This window comes from Selaginella moellendorffii, unplaced genomic scaffold, assembly GCF_000143415.4.
Source record: "Selaginella moellendorffii unplaced genomic scaffold, v1.0 SELMOscaffold_31, whole genome shotgun sequence".
Classification (NCBI taxonomy): domain Eukaryota; kingdom Viridiplantae; phylum Streptophyta; class Lycopodiopsida; order Selaginellales; family Selaginellaceae; genus Selaginella; species Selaginella moellendorffii.
In genome coordinates, this window is record NW_003314292.1 from 1162399 (window position 1) to 1180337 (window position 17939).

General features: G+C 45.9%; 2 protein-coding genes across 2 annotated transcripts; both read right to left on the reverse strand.

Moving 5' to 3' along the window:
• Window positions 1-14769: 14769 nt before the first annotated feature.
• On the reverse strand, window positions 14770-16315 carry LOC9649554 (DNA repair protein RadA). Its single transcript, XM_024681656.1, has 9 exons — window positions 16254-16315; window positions 16128-16177; window positions 16018-16083; window positions 15806-15958; window positions 15476-15559; window positions 15381-15419; window positions 15244-15326; window positions 15115-15187; window positions 14770-15060 (listed from the first exon to the last, which is right to left on the reverse strand). Exons 2-9 carry the CDS (start codon window positions 16152-16154, stop codon window positions 14776-14778), a joined length of 810 nt encoding a protein of 269 aa, XP_024537424.1. The 5' UTR covers window positions 16155-16177; window positions 16254-16315; the 3' UTR covers window positions 14770-14775.
• A 108-nt stretch (window positions 16316-16423) lies between these two features.
• LOC112348671 (protease 2-like) lies at window positions 16424-17627 on the reverse strand. The gene is made up of 5 exons (XM_024681655.1): window positions 17524-17627; window positions 17305-17459; window positions 17025-17247; window positions 16582-16975; window positions 16424-16521 (listed from the first exon to the last, which is right to left on the reverse strand). Exons 1-5 carry the CDS (start codon window positions 17619-17621, stop codon window positions 16501-16503), a joined length of 891 nt encoding a protein of 296 aa, XP_024537423.1. The 5' UTR covers window positions 17622-17627; the 3' UTR covers window positions 16424-16500.
• Window positions 17628-17939: the final 312 nt, after the last annotated feature.

The following is a 17939-nucleotide window of genomic DNA, read 5'->3' on the forward strand; positions in this document are numbered from 1 at the left end:
ATGGGCTGATATGTCGGTGGTATCTTGGGGTGTCGATCTTAGGACTGGACATGTGGAGCACTTTGACTAAGTGCAAAGGATGAGTGGCATAGATGCCATTCTCGGGACAAGCAGGTCCTATGTCCTGAGTTGGACTTATGAAGGTTGTGAGTGAGACTCCTCAAAGTGGTCAGAGGTGTGGTTAAGTGACTAAAGTAGAATGGAAAATTTAGTCACTTACATACATCTTTGAAGCGGGCTTGTTGTAATGGAAAAGCACTTTTGTGTTACTTGTTGTTTATTTATGACTTGGGGGACCAAGGCACGTGCAGGGGAGAAGCAGTAGTACAGGATGTACTTGACGAGTTTTCTGATGTTTTTCCATTTGAACTTCTTCATGGGTTGCCTCCATTACGAGGTGTGGAGCATGGGATTATATTGGAGCCGGGGATGCGGCCAATTTACCGGCATCCATTTTGGTTAAGTTATGCGGAGGAGCAAGAAGTTCAACAACAAGTCAAGGGTTACTTGAGTTTGGATTTATTTAGCCAAGTAAGTCTCCGTTTAGTGCTCCGGCCTTGCTTGTGAAGAAGAAAGACAGTTTAATGTGGATGTGTATTAACTACTGTGCTTTGAACAAGAAGATAGTGAAGGATAAGATGCCAATGGCACATGTGGATGATATTTTAGACAAGTTTGGTGAAGCATGAGTGTTTACCAAGATTGATCTAAGGAGTGGATATCATCAGATTGCAATGGATGATGCATTTATCTCCAAGACGGCATTCAACACAAGCTTTGGACATTTTGAGTTTACAGTTATGCCATTTGGTTTGACGAATGCACTAGCCACATTTACTCGGTTGATGATGGAGGTATTTAGGCATTATCTTTATGAGTTTGTGGAGATTTTCTTGGATGAGATTCTTGTTTTTAGCAAGAATATGGGGAGCATAACGTGCATTTGCGCAAAGTTCTTTTATTACTTCGAGATAGCAAACTTTATGCCAAGAAGAGAAAATGTGAGTTTGCAAAGTTAGAGGTGGAATATTTAGGCCATATTGTGATATTTAAGGGTGTCAAGACAGATCCAAGGAAGGTGGCTGTGGTGGAAAACTAGCCTACACCGACTACAGTGGCCGAGTTGTATAGTTTTCTTGGTATGGTTAGTTACTACTAATGTTTCTAGCATAAGTTTGTAGAGGTGGCTATGTTTACGATGCTTTTGACATGGTTATTACGCAAGAATGTGTCATTCGAATGGAAGAAGCCACAAGAGAAGAGTTTTGTGGCACTGAAACGATTGTTGAGCGAAACTCTAGTGCTTCACATTGTTGATCTATCAAAACCTTATGAGGTGACATGCGATGCAAGTGGTTATGCATTGGGAGGAGTTCTCATGCAAGAGGGACAACCTATTGCATATGAGAGTCAAACTTTGAATTTCATGGAGCAACGCTATTCCACATATAAGTAAGAGTTACTCTCTATTGTTCATGCTTTGCGGACGTGACAGCATTATCTTTATGGTGCAGTGTTTGTGGTGTTGACAGATTACAAACCACTTGTGTATCTTTTCACACAGAAGGAGTTGAACACTAAGCAAGCTCGTTGGATGGTCAAACTCATGGAGTTTAAGGAGTTTCCTATTGAGTATCGTCCAGGAAAATCAAATGTGACGGCAGATGCTTTATCTCGTGTTCGTCATGTGACAATGTTACAAACACAATTTTATCATCATTTGAGTAAGGTGGTCAGCGAGTTTGGGTAGTTTGTTGAGCATGCTTAAGCTCAAGATGTTAAGGTGGCCTCTTTGCAAGACCAGATGGAAGCCCCTTTCTCATTGGTGGATAGGATTCTCTACTACAATGACTATGTATATTTGTCACAGGTGGATGTGTTAATTACTCAAGTTTTATCCCACTATTATAATCATCTAGAAGCCAGTCATTTTAGGGGGAAAAAGACGTATGAGTTGATTAAGCACAATTTTTATTGGAGGAATATAAAAGCTAATATCCTCAAGTATTGTAAATCATGCGAGCTCTGTTAGCAGGTTAAGGTGCCACAGGAAAAGCTAAGGGGACTTTTGCAACCTTTACCTATTCCTAAGAGCTGTTGGTGTAGTATTTCTATGGACTTCATTACTTGTTTACCACGAACATTGAGGCAAAAGGAGCAAGTATGGGTTATAGTGGATTGGTTGACGAAGTATGTGCGGTTGTTGGCTCTTCAGAAGATTGTCATTGCCTCAGACTTGGCTGTGGTTTACTTGGAGAAGGTTTTTCCTGATTTTGGTTTGCCGGAGAATATCATTAATGATCAAGATTCAAAGTTCACTAGTGGATTTTGGAAGAGCTTTGCAAAGGCTATGCAAGTGACTTTGAAACTCTCGAGTAGAGATCATTCTCAGACGGATGGGCAAACCAAGCGTGTGAATCAGGTGGTGAAGGATATGCTACGTTGTAGTATTGGTCAAAGGCAAGGATAGTGGGATCTATATCTTCCATTAGTGCAATTTGCTTACAACAATAGCCAATACAGTGGAACCAAGCTAAATCCTTACTTTGCCATGTTTGAAAGGCATCCTTGAATAGCGGTGGAGTTGAGATTGCATTTAAGTAAGGACGTTCAAGATAAGCTTGATTCTGAGGCGACTAATCTGGCTACAGAACTTGATGAGATTCTAGTGGTGTGCAAATAGAATTTGCAGGCAACTCAGGATAGAGCAGAGAAGTTTGCTAATGAGTATCGCCAATTCTGGGAATATAAGGTGGGGGATCTCGTCTTCGTGCAAGTGATCTTTCCGTCAAGTGAGCGGCAAAACACCTTGGTGCCTTTACAGACAAGGAAGAGTGATAAACTTTCCCATCAATATGCTGGTCTATATAAAGTGCTGGAGCGTATTGGTAAAGCGGCTTATCAGGTGTGGCTACTAGTTGGGGTGAAAATTCATCTGGAATTTTATGTCAGCCAATTGAAAGGTGTACTATCTCAGAGTGACGGCCTAATGCCTCCTTGATGTATATGACTGTGGAAGATAGACCTGAGCAGGTTCCTTAGAAAGGGTGATCACTGGTATAACTTGTCCTTGGAACAAGGACTTTGTTAGGGGGAAGAATTGTTAGGTGCTAGCTTTGACCACATGGTCAATGTTTGTCAAAAGGACACTCAAGGGTATATTAAGGCATGTTAGGGTAAGGGACTTAACCTACTTTGTGGAGCAGCAATGCGGTTGGGTAGTGAGGGACTTCAAGAGGTGGTGAAGAGGTGAGAAAACCCCTCTTCGCTGGAAATCTATTGTTAGTAAGAAAACAAAAGAGACAATGGCCCGATCTCCAAGGGCAGAGAAGAAGCACGAGTAAAAGAATGCTGTGTATTGATAAGACAAACGATGGAATGGAGATAGGGATCCACAATTTGGATTCCCCCTTTTGAAATGTTAGCGGTTCTAACTGCTAGCATATACCATATGCTGTGCATGATTTAATCTATGGCTCCGATGCAGCCTTGGGTTCAAAGTCAGAGTCCCCTGAACCTTGTTTTTGGTTGAGACACTCTGCTCCCCTGACAGAACTAGACACCGTCCTCGGTGCGAACATAGTCAGTTTCCATCGCTTGTTGCTGCTGCTGCTCCAGTCGATAGAGGCGACGTTTTTGCTGTGGGAGTGTAAGCTCGTGGTTAGGGACGCTGTCTGGTGGATCTGTCCCATCTTCCTGGAGGTCGGCTACCTCAGCCAGCAGGGTGGTATGATCATCCTCGAGTTTTCGGTAGCGGGTGTTGAGCTCTTCGTATTTGAATTTGTAGGTGAATTCGTGAGCTGCTGATGGGGTTGATGGCTGCTTGGAGACGATCTTCCTGATGTCCCGGAGGTCAGTGCGGATCTGCTTCATCTCTTCAATCTGAGTATCCAGCCGGTGGTTTAAAGGCTCATAAAATTCCTTCTTGATCGCTCCCCGGGTGTATATGAAGGAGTCTTGCTTGAGAAGATGCTGTGCAATGTCTGCTGGTGTTGGGAAGTAGTTTGCTTGCTCGCAGTACATGCGTTGATCCAGGGCTTCAAACAACTTGCGGGTGCAGTAGCTTGGGTCGCGAAGTTTATCTTCGTACTCCTTCCTGATCTCATCATAATCACGGCGTACCTGACTCTGTGGCTGAGGCATGGTTGCTGCTCCTGCTCCTGCTCGGTGATCCTGGTGTTTCTCGCTAGGGTTCGCTCTGTTCTTGGTCCCGGGAGTTGAAGTTACTGGAGGCTGAATCTGCTTCATTGGATGTGGGTGACGTGGTTGGGCCAGATTCTGTGAGGTGGTTGGAGATGAGCTTTTCAGTTTGATGGTGGATGAACGGCCCAGATGTGGCGTTGAAATTAATTTATCCGTTGAGAAATTTTTCGCTTGGAATTTTGTTGAAGGGGCGGAATTTTTGTGAATGCTGGTCGTGGTATTTGCTGGAGGAGACATGGTTGTGTGTTCTTCAAGTGATTGGCGAAGGTAGTCAATGTTTTCTTTTGTAGAACGTGTCAAGGAGGTCGGGGCGTTGAGAATGTTGTTCTCAGCTGGTGTAGAAATTGAGTTCTGGGCGATCAACTGACGTTTTTCTTTGGCGATGTTGATGTGTTTGTGAGAAGTTGTCAGTTTTGGGGCTGATTCGAGTGGATGCGGGCTCTGGGGTGATTGTTGATGGTGGTGTGAGTTGTGTTCCTTGTCGCTGATGATGAGGTGCTCTCGGATCAGCGGTTTGGGAGCTGGATTCGCTGGTGTTTTGCGTGTGAAGCAGCGGCGAAGTGGAGTTGAATTGTTGGAGTGTTTGTTGCTGGAGCTGGTGTTGTTGGAGTGAGTTGAGCCTGATTGTTGAGATGCTGGCTTCGGTTTCTTGCTGGGAGTTGCTCCTTCTGATTCTGAGTGTTCTTCGGAGCTGTCGCTTTGTTCTGTGGAGTTCGTTTGGGTTGTCCATGGTTGCTTGTTGGGAAGAGCTTGGTGTAGAGCGATCAGCAGTGGGAAGATTACTGTGCGCATGGTCCTCTTGTTGAGTGTGGCGAGGATGGTGCGGTCGAGAAGCTTGAGAAGGAGCTCGTGGAGATGATGAGCCACGTTCACACGTTTGCCGTCGAGTAGAGCTCCGTAGACTTCTGCTGTGCGCTTGCCGATGGTGCGATCTGTTGGGCGAAGTTCGTAGTAGAGGAGGAGGGCTTTGAGTCGATCCATATGCTGCTCCTCGATGTCCTCCCATGTGAGCTCACCGGTAATTTCTCGATTGGCCTTGATGATTTGCTGTGGAACTTCTCCTGAAAATTTGAGCAGTCCCTTGTTGGAGATTTTGAAAACAGAGGTGATTCTTGCTGGGCTGAGGGTGATCTCGTTGGTGCCGTCGGTTATGGTGCTGTTCTTGGGGTTGAAGGAGGCGGCCAGTTTCCTTGCTAGTTTCTGATCAGGGTGTGTTGAAAAGGCCTTGTGGAGGAGCTCGAATCCGTGGTCCTTGAGCCAGGTGGTTGTGTCGTTGCTGGGAAGCCTAGGAATATGGTGTATGACGTATCTGAGGCGTCGGGGTGGATGAGCTGGCATCTTTCTCTTCATTTTCTGCGATCGAAGTGCTCGCCCCGTTAGGGTTCTTGAAACCTGTAACTGTTGGTTGGCTGATCGTGCGGCGCTCGATTGCTGGTGATGAACGGTCAAGATTTGTTGACGGAATTGATGTGGTTTGATTTGGCTTGATTGCAAATCAATGGTGGATATTGGTGATGAAGTTAACTCAAGTTCAACTGTTGATATTTGCTCAGGTGGCGTTGATCCAATGGTAGCTTGGGACTTACAGATTTTTGCTGCTGTTTGTTGCTGAAGTTGGTGGATGAGTTCGTGTTGAGTTGAGTTGAGTTGTATTGAACTGATTTGAGTTAAAGTTTGTCTATTGGGGTGAGTGTTGATTGTTGGTTTTGGGGTGTTTGTCGGTTTGGGTCTGAAATTTGTTGAGGTGCTGATGTTGAATATGTTGACGTGATATGGTCGAAGCTTGTTGAGGTTGACGATCTCAGTGAAGTCTTCGGCGAGTGTGCTGACTTTGGCGGTGCCGTTGGGGTATAGTTCAATGATTTTGAAAGGTCCTTGCCAGTTGGTGTGGAGTTTTCGGCCAAGTTTGCCGATGGGTCCTCGGTACCAGAGAACATGGTCGTCGACGCTGTATTTGGGAATCTTATGCCGGGATGCTTGTCGGTCATGTCGAGCTTTTCTCTGTTTTTGGATGGCATGAAGTGTCCAGAGGGCGTTGAGTCGGAGTTCGTCGAGATGTTCGAGTTGCTGAAGCCTTTCTCGAACTGCATGTCGGGTGTCGAGATTATACTTGACGGTGACTCGCATGCTTGGGACGATGAATTCAATTGGTGTGATGGCTTCTGTTCCAAAGGCGAGTTTGAATGGCGTCATGTCAGTGGTGACTTTATACGCAGTGCGATAGGCCCAAAGTACGTCGAGAAGTTTGTCGTCCCAGTCTTTGCCGGAATCGTTGATGACTTTTTTGAGGATGGTCTTCAGTGTTTTGTTCGTTGCTTCTGCTTGACCGTTGCCTTGAGGATAGTATGGTGTCGACGTTTTATGTCGGAGTTTGAACTCGGTGGCGAGATGTTCGATGGTTAGGTTGATGAAGTGGGTGCCTCTATCGGTGACAAGTTCAAGTGGTGTGCCGAAACGAGTGATGATATTTTCGTAGATGAAGGTTGCTGTTGCTTTTGCTGTGGCATGTTGGAGAGGTATTGCTTCGGCCCACTTGGTAGTGTAATCGGTGGCGACGATGATGTACTGATTTCGTCGACGGGTGCTGACTTGGGGTCCGACGAAGTCGAGTCCCCATTTCTGAAATGGTGCCATTGGGAATGTTGGGTTGAGTTGTTGAGTCTGAGTTTTTGGTGGTAATCGATGTCTTTGACATGTGTCGCGGCGTTTGCAGAATTCTTCAGTGTCGTGCCAAAGTGTCGGCCACCAGAGGCCGGCTTGAAGAATCTTCCGAGTGGTTGTGTCAGCAGCGAAGTGTCCGCCGGAAGGTCCATCATGAGCTTCCTTGATGATTTGAGTTGTGTGTGGCTGCTTGATGCATCGGCGAAGAATGTTGTCAATTCCGAGTTTGTAGAGAGTGCCTCCAATGATTGAGTATTGTCGGGTTTTAGCAACAAAAGTCTTCTTTTGGTCGGACGTAGTGTACTGATCTGGAACTTTTGCTGAGTTGAGGTAACTGAAGACGTCATCGAGCCAGGTTGCTGGTATTGAAACTCGGAATAGGTTTGAGTCAGGTAAGTCATCGGTAAGTACTTCGGGTTTGTCACCGGTGGTGATCCGGCTGAGATAATCTGCTTGTTCATGATTTTTGCCGGGTTTGTGGACGATCTCGAAGTTGTATTCTTGTAGTAAAAGGAACCATCTTGATATTCGACCAGATAGTATTGGCTTGTTGATGAGGTAAAGGAGTGCCTTGTGGTCGACGAAAATTACGACTTTAGTTGACAGTATATAGTGTCGAAACTTCTGAAGTGAGTAGATCATGCCGAGAGCTTCTTTCTCGGTGGTGGTGTAATTTCGTTCAGCTGGGTTGAGTAGTCGGCTGGCGTAGTAGATCGGTTGATCGCGGTTGTCGTGTTGAGTTTGGCTCAGAATTGCACCAGTGGCAACGTCGGAAGTGTCGACATGAATGTGGAACTCTTGTGTCCAGTCGGGCTTGGCAAGGATCGGTGCTGTTGTTAGTTTGAGTCGGAGATTATCAAATGCTTGTTGCTGTTCGGACGTCCACGTCCATTGGGCATCTTGTTTTAGTTCATCGGTGAGTGGTTTGGCAATGTGAGCGTACCTGTGGATGAATCGTCGGTGATATCCGACTTTGCCGAGGAAGCGCCGAAGTTCTTTCTGGTTCTTCGGCGGTTCAAGTTTGGAGATGACGTCAACTTTGTCCTTGTCGATGAGAATGCCATCTTTGCAGACAACGTGGCCGAGGAGTACTCCAGATTTGACGAAGAAAGCGCATTTGTCGGGGTTGAGTGCTATGTTGTTCTCCTCACATTTGTTGAGGCATTTCTCCAGGCATTCAAGATGTTGATCTTCCGAGCTGAAAACGCTGAAGTCGTCCATGAAGACTCTCATGAAGTCAGTGAGGTAGTCTCGGAAAGTGTTGGTAACAAGCCTTTGGAAGGTGAATGGGGCGTTGCAGAGTCCAAAAGGCATTCGTCGATAAGCATAGGCTCCCCATGGACTGATGAATGCTGTCTTGTGCTGATCTTCTTCGGCGATGTGAATTTGGTTGTAGCCGGAGAAACCATCGAGGAAGGAATACATCTCGTGTCCAGCGACTGCGTCAAGAACTTCGTCGGTAAATGGTATCGGGAAGACATCTTTTTCAGTGGCGTCGTTGAGCTGTTTATAGTTGATGCAGATTCGAAGTTTGCCGTTTTTCTTTGGCACAACCACCAGTGGTGAAAGCCATATCGGATTCTGAATCGGGTAGATGTACTCAACTTGGAGAAGCTTGTCAAGTTCTTTCTTTACTTGTTCCATCAGATTCGGGTTCATCCGGTAGGCTGCTTGTCTTCTTGGTTTTGAGTCAGGAAGAAGGGTGATGGTGTGAAGGCTGAGTTTTGGCGAAACTCCCTTAAGGTCTCGATAACTCCAAGCGAACAAGTGTTTCTTCTTTCGGAGAAGATTGATGCCTTTGTCTCGAAAACTTGCCGAGATGTCAGTGGCGAGTACAATGTAGTGTTCGTTGCCGTCGTCGGCAAGGCTGACTTTTTCGAGTTTTTGGTCTGCTGGAATTGACGGAATGTAGGCAACTTTGTTGTGGTTATCGACTGTGAATGCCGGTGGCGCTTCGAGTTTTGTATCTCGAGTGACTGGATTGTTCAGTGCTGATGTAATCGGGGGTCGTTCTCGTTGGAAGTCGGCGACAATTCGGAAGAGGTCGATTTCGGCCAAAGGTTCGAGATCGGGGTAGGCTGTGAGAATTTGTTGTTCTTGATAGTCGTCGAGGCCATCTTCGAGATTATATTCTTCCAAGTCAATAGGTCGGTTGTGGCTGGACAGCAATTTAGTCGTTTTTGTCGACACAGTTGTTGGTCCGTCTGGTCCGTGAAGGATAAGATTGTCATTGGGCCAATCTTGATAGACTTGGGCAGTTCGGAGCCAAGGTCGACCGAGGAGAATTGAGTATCCGTCGGTCTGCTCCGGTAGTTTGAGGACGACATAGTTGACTGGTATTTCGACGCCTTGAATGGTGGTGTTGACTTTTCGGATGATGCCTCTGGGTTGAACAGATCGGTGGTCGGCCATTCGGACATTGAAAGGTGCTGGGTGAACTGGGCCAATGTTGAGTTGTTGAACAAGACTTTCTTCAATAATATTAACGCTGGAGCCGCCGTCAATTATGGCTCCTCGAACAAGATGTTTGTCGAGTCGTAGGTCGATTGTCGGAACATCATTGTCACAATCGCCTGGTTGAATCTCGGTTCGAAATGTGTCAACAGCTGTCTGTGTCGAGTTGAGTGTGGGCGAGTCTATCAAAGTGTTGGTCGGTGCAGATGTCAGATCGGTGAGCTGTTTGGTGAGGTAGGGTGCAATCTTCAGCAGTTGGCCGATGGTGATCTGAATATTTTGGTTGAGGATAGTCTCTGTGACTGCTTGGATTTTGTCGAAGTTTGCCGAATTGTGTTCTGGTGTCGGTGTCGATGTTGAACGATTTGTCTGTCCGTTTTCTGGTATTGAGTCTTGGCATTGTTGTCGAGCTGGTGATGGTTGAGCTTCATTGTCGGAGTCTAAAATCACTAATTCGGGTGGTTGTAGAGCGAGTTGCTGCTGTATCTTGGCAGCTAACTTCTGCTTCTTTTTCCATTCCCGGAGTTTTGTCAGGCTCTCAGGGTCTTTCTCTTCACTATCTCCGGAATCTCTGTCCTGTTGTTGTTGTTTTTCTGCTCGAATTTGTGCTCAGGTTTGTACTGCCATGACTTGAGGATCTGAGTCGTCATTGTCGGCATAAGGTAGTTCGTCGGTCTCGACCATCCTTGTTGTTGGTGGTTGCTGCTGGTTCTGATCTTGTTGTCGAGGAGGCGGTGGACCAAGTCTCGGCGGACCGCCTTGGTTTTGAAGTCGAGGTTGCCATGGTCGGTTGTTGTAGTTGCCTTGGTAGGCCTGGTCTTGATAACCTTGGCCTTGGTATCTTGGGTATTGTTGGTATCCTTGGTTGTAGTTGTCTCGATTTGCCGGGTAGTTCCGGTTCGGCAGGTATTGTCGATCGTTGTAGTTGTTGTTGTAGTCGTTGTTGTAATTGTTGTAGTTGTTGTAGCGAGGTTGATCATTCCATTGTCGAGTCTGGTGTTGGAAGTTGTTTCTGAGCGGTCTCCAGTTTGTTGGAGGTGGTGCTTGGTGATTGTCGAAGTATTGATTTGGATATGCTTGTCGAAACTGCTGTCGGGGAGAGTTCGAGACTTGTCGAACTTCTGGAGAATTTCGAAATCTGCAAGTCTTGGCGTCATGACCTTCTTTGGCACAGATTTGGCATTTGGAGATTTGGAGCTTGCAGTCACTTGCCGGATGTCCTTCGTTCTTGCACTTAGTACACCAAATTCCAGATCGAAATTCTTTGATATCGGTCTTGGCTTTTCCCTTGAGCTTGTCGATTGTTTTCCTGAGTTTCCGAAGTTTTGACTTGGTGCTCTCTCCGAGTTCATCGTCAGAGTCGTTATTGGAACTGCTATCAGAATCTGAGTTATCTGTGTCATCTACTTGTGCTGTCATTCGTCGAGCTTGAACATCTTGAAGGGCTCTTGCGAGTTCGAGGTAAGTGGCAACGTTGATGTGTGTTGCTGCTTCTCGGAGGGATCGTCGGAGTCCTTGCATGTACCATTGGTAAAGTAATGTTTCGGTGGCACTGTTGCTGCATTTGCTAGCATGTCGAGTGAAGGTTTGAGTGTAGTCGTCGATAGATTGACCGGACTTCTGCTTGAGTTTTTGGATCTTGTGAAGTCGTTGGCTTTGAGTGAGGGAAGACTTGAATCGGTCTACGAGTTTGAGTGTGAGGTCGTCGAAACTTGTATTTTGAGGAAGCGTTTGAGCCCATTCGTTGGCTCTCTTTCGAAGGGTACATCGGAAATAGTATGGAAGTTCGGTCGTCTGGTTGTTGATTCGGATGGCTTCTCGGAACTGTTCAACATGTTTCTCGGCATCTTCTGACTTCAGACCATGAAATAGTGGATAGGAGACATGTCTTCCGACTGGTATGTTGGCGACAGCAGTAGTGACTGCCATTTGCTGTTGGTAATAATGTCGGTATTGTCGAGGTTGTTTTGTCAGGTTGTTACTGTGGAGTCCTAAGGTGATTTGGAGCAAGGGGTTGTCAGGGTCGACGGCAAAGTTGGTGTAAGAGGAAGGTGGTGAATTGTTGTTGTTGTTTAGTGGACTCTTCTTTGTTGTTCCTTCTGTGTTGGGACTGTTGTCGGGTGTGTCTTCGACGTCGTCGTAGTCGTCGGTGTCGGGTTGCTTGCCGGTGTTGATTTTCAGAAGATGGTGTTCGAACTTGTTGTCGACGTACTTGTCGGAGTTATGTTGTGTTGGTTGTGGTTGTTCTTCTAAATTGTCAAAGAGTTCTTCGATCGTATAGTTGTGTGGTGATTGTGGTTGCTGAGGAAGATTGTTGTCGTCGACAATTGGTTCGTCGATCTCGTTGTTGTTGGATGATTGTAGCTGTTCGGCAGGTCGTTGTGAGTTGTTGATGTGGAGTGCTTGACTATTGGACGATTCGGGTTGTTAGTCTTTACTGCTGCTGACTGGGTATATTGGAGTGCGACTGTAATTGGTGAAGTCGAGTTGTTGTCTAGTCGGCGCGTTGAAGTCGAAAGCGTGTTCGAAAGGTCTTGCTGATAGCGGGCTTCGGTAGATGTTGGAAGCAAATGTAGGATATATTGGTGTTGTGAAGATCGGTCGGTATGGCGAAAATGGTGCTGGTCTGGTGAAGTCTGTGAAGCTGGGCTGGAAACTTGGTCGTTCGTCGTCACTGTAGATCGGGTTAGTGAATGTACCTTTGAAGTGGTTGTATGCTGCTTGAAAAATGTTTTGTTGCTCGGGCGTAGTCTGTGTCGACTGCTCGAATGTTCGGTTGGGCTCGGGCACTTTGGTGGGTGCCGTCGAGGGTGCTGATTCAGGCTCGGGCACTTCGGTGGGTGCTGTCGAGGGTGCTGCCGGTGGTGTGTCCGGTGGTGTTGTGTAGTTGTTGTATTCTTCGCGGATGTCCGATACTGATTCGTCGGAGTTAGCTCGCGGTAATAATTCGTGTCGGATGTAATTCTCTCTCTTGGAGGGTCTAAGAATTTGATTCAACTTCTCTTGGTCTTTCTTTCTCTTTGTTTCTAAATTCTTCAAATCTCTATCTAAATGTCGGATAAGCCATTGTCGGTCTTCTTCCGACTTGCTGGATGTTCTTCATGGTTTTGGATACATGCATTCTTCTACTGGTTGTCGGTGTCAGATTTGTGTCTGCAGTCAATCATGCAGTTCGGGCAGAACTTGGGGAAGACTGTCGATGGGCCAATTGTTGATAAAGTCGTTGTGAGCTTGTTCTTTCTTTTCAGTGCAAATATCGACGGTGGTGTGTGTTGGGTTGGGTTGTGTTCAGCCGAGTTGTGTTGAGTCGAGTGTGCTGGTGCAGTATGCAAACTGGTCTTCCACGTGCTGGTGCCGAGATGGAGTTCAATGAAGAGTTTCGGATATTCGGGTTTGTCTGGAATGATTTCTTCGATAATGTCGTCGAGTTGTTCGAGTCCGGATTGGGTGATGGCGTGATTGGCGAGAGTTGTTGCAGCGAACGTGTTGATTTCGAACCGAGTTCGGACTGTTGTTTCAGTGCTGAGCTGCTGACTTTGTCGGAGGGGTTGTCGAAAAATCGGTGGTGCGTTCTGAAGTTGTCCCTCGACAAGTTGTCCGATACCGGGTAACAGAGTGATGGGTTCGTCGTTGGTGTAGGTTTTGAGGATGTGCTTCGGTATTTGGAGTGGGCGCAGGAATTGGACTTGTGTCGGAACGCTAGGATTGCTGGGTCGACGACTGCACAGAAGATGGGCTCGTTTCGGTAGTGGTGTCGGTTTGTGTCGAGGGCGCTGGTTGATGTCTCGAACTTGGAGTGGGTGGTCTTGTGCTCGGAGATGGAGTTTGCCAATGAAGCTGCTGAGGGCGTTTGCTGATGAAGGTGCTGGTAGATTGGAGTTTCTTGTCAAAGAGAGTCGTTGGTGTTCTTCATCGGTGATTGGACTTGGAGATCTCGAGAGAGAGCTTGCAGATTCTTCAAAGATCTCCTCTGGAAAGTTTCTGTCTTTACTGCGTTGGGCAGCAACCGCTTGGACGCCGTTGATCCATGGTGGCAGTGGCATTTGCGTGTTGAATTTGGGCAAATGTACAAATTAGGGCGTAATTTGGGTGAATTTGGGCGAGATGGGTAGATTTCTGGATCGTTCTTGCTATCTGCGCACAGAGAATGGAGAAAAAATGGAAGAATTTGTGAACCTGAAGGGGAATTCAGAAGCCGTGGTCGCCAAATGAAGAGGTGAGAAAACCCCTCTTCGCTGGAAATCTATTGTTAGTAAGAAAACAAAAGAGACAATGGCCCGATCTCCAAGGGCAGAGAAGAAGCACGAGTAAAAGAATGCTGTGTATTGATAAGACAAACGATGGAATGGAGATAGGGATCCACAATTTGGATTCCCCCTTTTGAAATGTTAGCGGTTCTAACTGCTAGCATATACCATATGCTGTGCATGATTTAATCTATGGCTCCGATGTAGCCCTGGGTTCAAAGTCGGAGTCCCCTGAACCTTGTTTTTGGTTGAAACAGGTGGCATAGCATAATCTAGGGCAGTTAGATCTTTGTCTTTTTGTGCCGGATTATAACAAGAGAATGGGGCTGTTAGAAGAGTTATGACTTTCAGCTTCTGTTGACGAGGGTGTGAACTTATAAGAAAAACATGATAAATTATAAGCAACCAAAGGGAACAATTCGAGAGACAATCCGTAATAGTTTAAATATAGAACGAAATGGCTTAGGAATAAAAATGTACCCTTTTTTTTAATTGATTAAGGGTCTTGGGATATTTAGGGTTAAACATCTTTCGATTTGAATAATACTAAGCTTTGGTGACTTCCCGGGAAATCCAAATTTAGGAGTTTACACTTATATGGAAAAATAATAATGTATTTTTCTCAAACTATATAGTATTTACAATTTTAAAAATAAAAGATACCAGACAATTAATAGTAACATTTTATGAAAATGGTTTTAAGAAAATATTTTGGAGGAATAATTTTAACTATAATCTTAATTAAAATAATGCTATTTTAATTTCTTATTTTTATATAAAAACAATAAAAGCCAATGTATTTTACATTATTAATAACAAGCATATTCATTGAAAGTCGATTGTCCTCACCTGCCTCTCCTTGGATCAAACTCCATTTTCAATGACAGTTAGTCATTTTATAAAGATTCACTCTTCTTCTTGTGGCCCAATCCTCTACGTGCCACTGGTTCCAAGCAGCCACTCCAGGTTGCAATGTTCTAGCTCTGCACGACGAGGAAGGGGATCACACGAGCACTGTCCAAGGTAGGCAACAATCACAGCCCCTCCACCCTCTTCTGGGTGATGCCTGTTGAGGCTAAGAGAACAATCAAGACCGCCAATCGTATTGCTAGATCTATATCCTTGGAGCGATATGGTTATTTACAATTCGTATAAGCTCCTAGATTATATGTACACCTGTGACATTAAAATTTTACGATGCAAAAGCTTATTACTTATCATTAGCAAGATCATCATCAAGAGCGTCCTGACCAACTTGGACCTCACCACACACCCCGTCTTCTTCCGGAAACGCATCCAAATGAACCGTGGCTCCACTCTTTCGCTGCTGGGGCAGGCTCTTGTAGTTGAAGACTTTCTCTAGAACGTCCTTGAGGCTCGAGCAAAGAATAAGCTCCATTCCGTCCACCTTGACTCCTTTAGCACCCTGTGGGACGATGCATTTCTTGAAACCCAGCTTGGATGCCTCAAACAGTCGCCTTTCGAGTTGAGCTACCTGCATGGACGGAACTTCCAGCATTGAAAAGTGAGAAACCACGTAAGAACTTACAAAGCGCAGCTCTCCCCCGAGTCCTAGCTCACCAACGAAGACTGTGTCCCGAGGAACCGGCCTTTCTATATAGCTGCAAGCAAGACGAAGCTCGTGAGTTGGTATGCCCAGCTAGTCGAGAGAAAGTACCTGCTGGCAATAGCGACGGCAACAGCAATATCTGTGGCGGGCTCTTCCAAACGAAAGCCTCCAACGACATTAACAAAAATATCCTAGAGCAGTATTTCAGCATAAGAACTTTTGCTATCACAAAGTATAGAACGCACCTGTCTTGCAAGTCTCAAGCGTGCTTGTTTGAGTAAGACCTGGCATCACAGCGTCAAGCCTCACAAAAGTGGAGAATATTTATGGAGTGACTTACGGCAACAATCAGATTGAATCGAGATGGATCCACTCCAGTGAACGTTCTTTTACTTGGCAGTGAAGTGGCAGGAGAGCATAAGACCTGCAAAACGCGCGTTCATGCCGGAGAAAACTTTAGCTTTTGATCGTTGTCAGATACGCTTCTCGGTTTTAAAGTCAGATCATGGCAAGTCAGAGGTTCTTGGCAGTCCAGCTCACTCGAAACTCGGGAAATTCCAAAGAATCTACCACCGGTCTCTCGTTGAACCTGGAAAGCTAGAGCAGCCAGACAACGCTCAGATTTGGCTAAAAGTATCATCATCCAACGTAAATCCTAGAAGTCGCTTACCTGGATTTCAACCAGCAGCGGCCGAGATCCTTCCAAAGCCACCCCAACGGTGGCTGATGCATTAGTGTCCTCCCCAGTTCTATCAGAAAGAAACTTCAAACTGGGATTTTCTACCGCTCGTAAACCGTTGTCGACCATCTCAAACACGCCGACCTGTACTAAAGATAAAACAGCGAGATTCAATTTAAAAGCAAATGCTGGAAGACAGTCACCTCTTTCGTAGAAGCGAAGCGATTTTTTAGTGATCTTAGAAGCCGTTGAGACAAAAGACGGTCTCCCTAGAGACAAGAAATATAAACGAACAAAGATAAAAACCTCTTACCTCCAAGTGAAGATAAACATCAACCATGTGCTCCAATGTACGTGGCCCCGCTATTTCTCCAGATTTCGTTACATGCCCAATCTTTATATTGCCGAACATCTAATGCAAGAAAGAAAGAGAGCTTACCACCAGTGAAGATATCGACACCGTAGAGTAGACGAATTGAAGTCACAGTTTGCTCCAGGAGTAAGAACTGTTATCCCAGAGGGAAGGTTTACAGTCCAAGGAGGAGTTTTCAGGCTCTGAAAGGAAAGAGATTAGTGAGACCAAAACTTTTACCATATGCTTACATCCAGGTTGAAATCATGCACAATGGGAAGACCATTTTGTCGTCTGTATAAGATCAAATGCTTCGCAAAAATATCCATATCCTCTATCCAATTTTCGCTCTCGACTGGGACAACCTCCTAAAGTGTTTCAGTATTTGCTGTGAAAAAAACGAGAATTGACTTACCTCCCACGCCTTCGAGGTCAAGCTATCTGTCTTGCAGCGGACAAGCCGATAGTTGTTTCCTAGCGACGCTAGCTTCTTGTCGCCCAAAAAATTGGTAAGAATATACAGGTGCTCTTCATGGTGTTCCACGAAATACTGGATGCCATCAACTCTATCTGCAACTTTCCGCAATGTTGTGGCTGAAGTTTTCGGATATACCAGAAAAACCTGTCCTGTAGAGGCTCGAGCAACACATTTGTGAAACCCAATTACCTCAGAGGACGTCTTCGAGTTGACATTAATCAAAACGTACTGCCAGTTTTTGGTTCTTGTAACATCAACAAAGTTCTTTGGATTGTCGTCGTGATAAATTGCAATGTCATCATCTTTAGATCGCAAGTTCCACAACAAAACCCTGTCGAGATCGAGAAAAAATGATTCTAGAAGAAACTTCAACTAGAAACCTGTGAGGTCGATGTGCCACATCACTACAAGTGTAGTAAAGATATTCTCCAGTATCAGACCACTCCACGCTTACTACACCATCGGTTTTGTGCTCCAGGAGGAGGCTATCAGTTTCCAAGTCTTTGATAAACAATGTGAACATCTCGTTGCCACCCAAGTCGATCGTGTATGCTAACAGTTTGTAGTCTCTGGATAGTTTAAAAACTCCAAGCTGCGCATGGCCTACACTTGTGTAATTAGGAAGAAGAGAGAAACAAGGAAAGATCCTCAAAACTTTACCGTGCTCGGCAGCAAGCTCATTGATGTCGATCATAACTTCACTGTTCTTGTCAAAAAAACTTGTAAAGAAAGCCTTCAGCCTTCCACCTTGGCGGGCTCTTCGTCTCGAGTAGATGGGAAACTGTTTCCCTTGCGGGATATGCACGAAATAGTACCTACATTGTTTCTAAGTTCCTCAGCTAGGCAAAAAAAAATCAAAACGACCAAGGAAGAACTCACCAATCCCCCCAGCGCTCTGGAGGCGATGCGAGCTCCTTCTCCATCCTGCTCGCCATTTCCTGGCGGATCTGGCGCTGGAGCTCCCTTGTCCCAGCCATGGTCGACTGCGCAGCCAGTGGTAGGGATCGTCCCATGTCACGCCGTGGCGCGTCTTGGGGAACGATCTCCTCGGCGCCGCAGGAGCGAATTGCCGCAATGCGCGATCTGGAAGAGAAGAGAGTGCGCGAGAGAAGCGGCAAAGCGCCATAAAACCCTAGACCCTGCTTGGCAAGCATATTCCTGGAACCTTTCAAGCTCGCAAAATGGCGGGATGTTTAGAACCATAGTAGGGTTTTGGAATTTCTCCACGGTTCTCGCCTAAGGCGCAGTGGCTCTCTTCTTGCCTGTGCGAGCAGATCGGAGCGTCTCAGTTACCG